This window comes from Camellia sinensis, chromosome 9, assembly GCF_055761805.1.
Source record: "Camellia sinensis isolate YWXY chromosome 9, ASM5576180v1, whole genome shotgun sequence".
In the NCBI taxonomy this organism is placed as follows: domain Eukaryota; kingdom Viridiplantae; phylum Streptophyta; class Magnoliopsida; order Ericales; family Theaceae; genus Camellia; species Camellia sinensis.
The window spans coordinates 166,265,263-166,272,683 of record NC_138969.1 but is presented as its reverse complement, the minus strand read 5'-3'; the positions used below and the strand labels follow the sequence as shown (position 1 = coordinate 166,272,683).

The 7,421-nt window shown below is 34.6% G+C and overlaps 1 protein-coding gene across 2 annotated transcripts; it reads left to right on the top strand.

The window, feature by feature from the left end:
* The first annotated feature begins 2,202 nt into the window (after positions 1 to 2,202).
* Positions 2,203 to 6,427, top strand: LOC114268748 (G-type lectin S-receptor-like serine/threonine-protein kinase At1g61550). Of its 2 annotated transcripts, none has more exons than XM_028209959.2 (7): positions 2,203 to 3,658; positions 3,779 to 3,892; positions 3,980 to 4,161; positions 4,238 to 4,448; positions 4,573 to 4,810; positions 5,253 to 5,403; positions 5,509 to 6,427. In XM_028209959.2, exons 1-7 carry the CDS (start codon positions 2,326 to 2,328, stop codon positions 5,809 to 5,811), a joined length of 2,532 nt encoding a protein of 843 aa, XP_028065760.2. In that variant the 5' UTR covers positions 2,203 to 2,325; the 3' UTR covers positions 5,812 to 6,427. The 2 variants fall into 2 exon arrangements, with proteins under 2 accessions (XP_028065760.2, XP_028065771.2); XM_028209970.2 differs by having other exon boundaries at positions 2,204 to 3,658; positions 4,007 to 4,161.
* Positions 6,428 to 7,421: the final 994 nt, after the last annotated feature.

Genomic DNA, 7,421 nt, shown 5'->3' with positions numbered 1-7,421 from the left:
AAAAAGAAAGACTATTTTAGTTATTGAATTCAATATACATATGTATAAAATATCTAAATTATATTTTTTATTGAGTTTAATGACTAAAATACTCTTTTTTTATATTAATTTTAGATAACGAAAATAGACAAATAGTTTAAATTGAAAATAAATTAAAAGTTTAGAATTTAATTAATAAGATTCAACACTCATGATTTATTTAGTTATAAAGTTTAAATTCTAGATTTTTTTTTTATTTTTTTGTAATTTCTTAAAAAAAAAAATTTGAAACCTAACCGAACATAACACTTGTCCATATGATAATAGTCACATTATTTGAGTTTTGAATATTCAATAATATTATCTTATGTAGTGTTATTGACAAATGAAATATTATAAATAAAATTAAGTAGACAAATGATGGCCCGTATTTTAATGCAAGACTACTCATTCAATGGTAGAGTGCGATTTAGCTGCAGTCGCAGAGGTGGTCTAATGGGACCCGTCGCAGAGGTGGTCTAATGTGGCCCCTCTGCGCAACTAATACCAACACCATTAAAGAGGGAAAATTTTAAGGATTCACATTTAGTAGTATTTTAAAAAGTTGGTAAAAAATTAATTTTTTAATTTTTTGATTTTTTAGTGATTTTTTTGACAAAAAGTTGGATTCTTTTAGGTAAAAAAACTAGTTTTTTTGGCTAAAAAAATTAAAAAATCAAAAAGTTAACTTTTTATCAATGTTGCCAACATGTCCCTATTCATTCAGAATTTTTTTGGGGTGGGTAATTGTATAATAAGGATTAAATTTTTATAGTATGAGATTTATGTGTAAAATAAATCTAAATCATAAGATAAAAATTTTAAATAATTTTTAAGTTTTTTGGGTGAATAATAATTTTTAAATTAATAAAGGTGTGTTTATAGTTACTCATTATGCAATTGTATTTTTTTTCAACCGTGCTGGGGACCCCCAGTGGGGGTGACCCCCAGCACCCCCAGTCCACATGGGGCATTGTGATTGGCAGATAGGAAAAAAAAAAAAAAAAAAAAAAATTTCAGCCAATAAGAAAACACTGGGGGTCATGGGGGTTTGAAAAATTGGGGGTCCAAATCATTTTTGATTTTTTTTTTAGTTTGCATTATGCAATTCTATTTAACGGAACGATAAAAAAGGTCTTTGACTTTTCTATTCCCCTTCCAATGAGAAGTTATTCTATGGTTCTGAAATTCCACATCAGCATTGAGCTTGACCAATGAGAATAATACATGAGAAAAAAAATTCACAAAATATGAAGTACTTTAAATTTTTTTTCAATAACTGTCACATTATTTAAAATTTTATTTATTGGACACACCACATTATATCTGGCTTATTCAATAATTTCTCCTCTATTGAATAATTTCTCATCTTGAATATCTTTCATGTTCCAACTTCCTTCCAAAATCTAAACTGGCAGACACTATTTCAGACTTTGGTCTTATTTCGATGATTCGAACTGTTTATTTTGTTAGTCATTTCATATATTTCATCCACAAAAAAAAGGTGATTCGATAACTATAACTTGTTTAATTTATTGCGTTTCTCATCAAAAAAATTTGATTTATTTTTTAAAAACACAATTGTTAAACTATATTTTATGAAAATCAAATCAAATTTTAAAATGCATATAAATTAGATGTAGGTAAAAATTAAAAAAAAATAAAAGAAAATCATTAAAGATAAAAAGATACAAAAAAAAAACCCCTCAATTATAGTTTTTAAAAACTAAACCAAACTGATGATAATATCATTTTGAACATTCCATTCGAGATGTCATGTGTAAGCTGCATGTCAAATTTTAATCTATTTAAGTGACAAATTTCTAATAAATTTTTTAAATTGATATAAATTTATAATTTAAAACGACAAGTATATCATTTTTTAGTTGTTGGGATAAACTTATATTGTGTCAAGAGGAGGTAAAGTGATAAATGATAATAATGGAGGGAGATAAATGGTAAGTTATTGTAGAAATAAATAAGAAACAACCAAAAAAATAAAAATAAATATAAATAAAATAATAAATAATAAATAATCCAAAATTAAAACTAAAAGTAGAAGAGTGGTTGAGTTCGAAAAGGAGTGTAGTTAATGAGAGCAGACAAGAGTGGTCGTGGTTCAGCTCGAAAAGGTGAGAGACAAATACACTGAACTGCGTCAATGGCAGCAGCAACTACACTCACGTGACTTCAGTCAAATTGCACCACCCATGTGGATCTCAATAATAATAGTTAGAGATTAGTTATGTGAGCATAAAAATCAAGTTCTGTGAAGCCATTTAGCAAATCAGAACTAGACACAGAGAAATGGGTATCCAATACAGAATTCCTTTTTCTTTTCTTTCGTTCCCATTCCTCTTGTTTGTCTTATTCACTATTCCATCACAACACTGCACTCCAACTGATACTATAACACGATCACAACCAATCTCAGCAGGACAAACTCTCATCTCCTCTGGTCAAATGTTTGAGTTAGGCTTCTTCATTCCAAGCAATTCCAGTAAGCAATATGTTGGGATTTGGCACAAGAACATACCAATACATGATCGAAAAGTCGTATGGGTGGCAAACAGAAAGAATCCAATTACAGTTACAGCAACGGACTCTGCCTCTTCAAGTCTAACAATTGGTAAAGATGGAAATCTGAGACTACTTGATGGCATGAACAACACTGTCTGGTTTACAAATGTTTCTGTCCATTCCAACAACTCAATTGCAGTGCTTACAGACAAGGGAGACCTTACTCTTGTAGATAGTGTCTCTCGATTGACCTTGTGGGAGAGCTTTAACTATCCTTATGACACTTTTTTACCGGGAATGACGCTAGGAATGAACACCAAAACAAGAGAGAAACGCTTCCTATCTTCCTGGCTGACCGAAGATGACCCATCTCCTGGAAAGTTTGTTTGCGGGCTTTCAAAGGAGGCACCACCGCAGATTTTCATTTGGAATGGTTCCAAGCCATACTGGAGAGGTGGTCCATGGGACGGATCGAAGTTTATAGGGATACGGGACGATTTGTACAGCTACGGCGATGGATTTAGCCTCACTCACGATAATCAGCAGGGAAGTGTGAATGCGACATGGCACGTTTACAACATCTCTAGTGTCCATTTTCTGTTCTTAACACCAAATGGATCTTTGAAGATAATGTATATGGATGAAACAGTCAAGAACCCGAATGTTACTTGGATGACACCGCTCAATCGATGTGATATTTATGGGGTTTGTGGACCTTTTGGAGTTTGCAATAAGAATATGTATCCGAATTGTGAGTGCTTGAAAGGGTTTGTACCAAACTCAATTGAGGATTGGAAGAAAGGAAATTGGGCAGGTGGTTGTGTGAGGAAAACTGATTTGCTATGCCAAAAGAACACTAGCAGCTTAGCATCATCAGGAAAGGCTCAAAATGATGAATTTTGGAAGTTGGGAAGTATGAAGCTGCCGGATCATTTTGAATATTTGTATACCGAGGATTCCTCAGGTTGCCAACAATGGTGCTTGAGTAATTGTTCTTGTGTGGCATATGCATATGTGAGTGGAATTAATTGTATGGTTTGGACTGGAGGGCTCATGGATGTTCAGCAGTTTTCACTTGCCGGGGACGACCTCAACCTTCGCCTTTCGCCTTCAGAGCTGGGTAAAGTTAATTTATTTGAGCCTTAATATCTTAGGATTAGCAATATCATTTTTACTTCGTAATTTGTTTTTCATTATCTTTTTCTTTTCTTTTCTTTTCTTCTTTTTTTTTTTTTTTCAGCAAAAGATAAGAAAAATAATGAAAAATTCATCATCAGCTTTACAACAATTTCTGGGGTTGTCCTCTTGGGTGCGTTCATGTATGGTTTGCACAGGTGGAGAGCAAATCAAAGAGGTAAGAAAGCTACATAATTGAATTCTAACAAGCGACTGTGATTATTATTAACATATTTCAAATTTGAGAAATCTAAATGATTTTCAGTTCTGTGGTTCAATTTTTGTACATCAGTAAACAAAGAAAACAGGAAAAAGGACTTTGAAATAGCTGAATCAATGAACACTTCAGAGCTACCAATTATTGGCTTTGATAAATTATTAGCCGCTACCGATAACTTCAGCACGACAAACAAACTTGGGGAAGGAGGATTTGGACCTGTTTATAAGGTAATTATGTTCTTAAATATATGAATTAAGTTGACATTTATCCGATGTACTAACTAATAAAAATGGTGGACTACAGGGAAAGTTAGAAGATGGGCAGCTAGTGGCAGTGAAAAGACTTTCGAGGCATTCAGGACAAGGCCTGGAAGAGTTCAAGAATGAGATCATATTGATATCCAAACTGCAGCACAGGAATCTTGTTAGGCTCTTGGGTTGCTGCATTGATGGGGAAGAGAAGCTATTGGTTTATGAGTACATGACAAACAAAAGCTTGGACACTTTTCTCTTTGGTTGGTTTATAGTCTCATCTTTCCTCCTGTAAATTGTTCATAGCATTGAATATTGTTACTACAACTATGTCTAGTACTCCGGAAAGAAATTTTCAAACTTGTTTTCTTCTTGTTCATGCTTTAGATGCAACGAAAAGGGTGAAGCTTGATTGGGCTAAACGCTTCCATATTATTCAGGGTATTGCTAGAGGGCTTCTTTATCTCCATCGGGATTCTTGTTTAAGGATTATTCACAGAGATTTAAAGGCTAGCAATATTCTCTTAGATGATGACATGAATTCGAAAATTTCAGACTTTGGGATAGCGCGAACTTTCCAAGTGACACAAGAATTGGCAAATACTCACAGAGTGGTGGGAACATTGTAAGGATCCTTTCTTTCCTTCAATAGATTTTGCTCACTTTTGCCGACTATTTTCTCTACTGATGCAATTATGTATTGATATGGAACATTTTATGTTTGAAATACAACAAATAAAAGTATAATGGAAATAGCCACTAGTAAGGATCACAACAGGCTCACCACTTTAAAAATAAGCTTAAAATTTATCTTTGATTAGGATGGAGACTAGAGTTACAAATGAGGCTAAGTAGTTTTCATTTTGGTACATAAATTTTATTTTTGTTTATCATTTAGTGAAATGACTGAATATATATTGAGGACATATAAGTGATTCAATAAATAAGTTTGTCTCCTTTCTTTTTTTAATTTTTAATTTTTTTTAGAATAGTTATATTATATTTATTGACTGGAAGTCCTAAAATTTTGGGTAAGCATAAATGTAATAATTTCTAATCAAATGCAGCGGATACATGTCTCCCGAGTATGCAATGGGAGGGCTATTTTCAGAGAAATCGGATGTCTATAGCTTTGGTGTTTTGCTATTAGAGATGGTCAGTGGCAGGAGGAATACTTGTTTCCCTTATCATGAAAAATATTTGAACCTCCTTGGTTATGTAAGTGCACTAATTTCACCTTTACATGCTTTCATATATTGTTAGTCACCACCATTATATGTGGTTCTACTAATTCATATATGGACATATGTGGAACTATTCTAGGCATGGAAATTGTGCAATGAAAGCCGGGCATCAGACTTAGTAGATGAGGTAGTGATTGATTCATGTTCTTGGTCTGAAGTAATGAGATGCATACAAATTAGCCTTCTTTGTGTTCAAGACCACCCTGCGGATAGGCCAACAATGTCTGATGTGGTTCTCATGCTAAGTAATGAAATAGATCTTCCACATCCAAAACAACCTACATTCACTATGCAAAGCTTGTCAGATGTCGATCTTCGGTCACAATGCAATAAAATATCTTCCGACAGTAAGGCATCTCTATCAATTATTGAGGGGCGATAACCAATTTACAAATTATATATATGTCGCACAACATATTTTGATATATTTGTGTTGGCTACATATTTTGTAAAAGACTAGTTACAGTTCGACGTGTGGCAGAGTAAGGGTAATATAGGAAGACTGTTCAAGTCTTCGATCCTGATCGTACACGTGACAGTTGATATTGTCTATTGCGTGGTCCGAATAACATTGGATCAGCAAAAAGATGCAAGGTGACGTGGCTTCAACAGTTACTTACATTCAAATTCAAATATAAGAGAGAAGCTTAGCTGCAAGTGATGGCGTAGTGGAACTACTTATAAGGCAGCATGATCAGTGATCACGGAGAAGCAGTTTGAAGTGCAGTTCGATGGTCATCTTTGAGGAGTATAAATAGTAGGGAAGACCCCAGAAAAAACTCTCAGACTCAGATCCAACAAACTAGTCTTACTTTACATATTTCTTTCCAGTTTTTATATTTCCTGTTCTTTACATTCCTGTACTTTAAATTTCTGCACTGCACTTCATTCATAGGAGTAGTTTCAAATAGATTGTCCCTGTAAACCTCTACGATGCTGAATTTGGATCATTGTAAGTTTTTCATACTTATGAAATGCTTTAATTGCTCTTTATTTAACTATTCTTGTGCTTAAATTCTCTTAAATCAAGCCACCAGTAAAAGTCCTCTTCATTAAGGCTGAAAGAACTACAACACAATCGTCTGATAATTGGTTGGCAATTAAAATTCTGTAAGGACTGATTGATCCTTGCTGGCACGCTCACAATTACAAAAATAACCTTTGAAAGTAAAAAATCAAACATATATTTTTGGCACGCCCAGTGGGACCCATTTAAAATGGGTAGATGTAGGAGACAAGGAGAAAATGAACGCTTGGAAGAAGGTGTGGAAGGAGAGGTAGAGATACCTAATTCAGAGGATAATGTGATAACACATCCTGTGGAAACTCCTATTTCATCGGAACCTATGGTCGAACAGACAAGTACTTCAGAGCAAATACCATTTATTCGTAATATTGGACGAGACCAAGGAATTGGACCATCCACTGTCCCATCTACTCAGCCAGTGAATCCATGGGGTGGCCTAGTAGATGCCATGGAATAGCAATTAATAAACACAATAGAAAGGTGGGCAACATCATTTTTGGATCAAATGAATAACCACCAACCAACAAATGCAAGACACATGGAGGAAGTAAATGTCCCTCAGCAAAGATTGGCTAGAGATAAACAGCCTATGCAAGTTAATGGACATTCTAATGGTCAAACTAGTAATCAGAGCCATGAAAGACCACCACCTCAGTCTTGGTACAAACCCATTTTGAGGCCTATAGCAGGCCGAAATCCCTCAATGTTCAACAGTGAAGCCATGCAAGTTGGTGGATCTGGCCCAGTACAAGAAAATGACATAAGAATGGTTCCAAATCCCACGTTCAAAGCCATACCTGGCACTAGGGGGTACAATAATCCCTTATTCGAATTTATACCCGGGGGGTTGGAAGGTTTCCCCACAAATGGAAGGGATACAACACCTGTTCCAGCACCTTTCGTAGGTTCCTTTGCAGGACAGGCTCAAAGAGGTTACTCACACCCCTAACAGCAACCTGTACCAC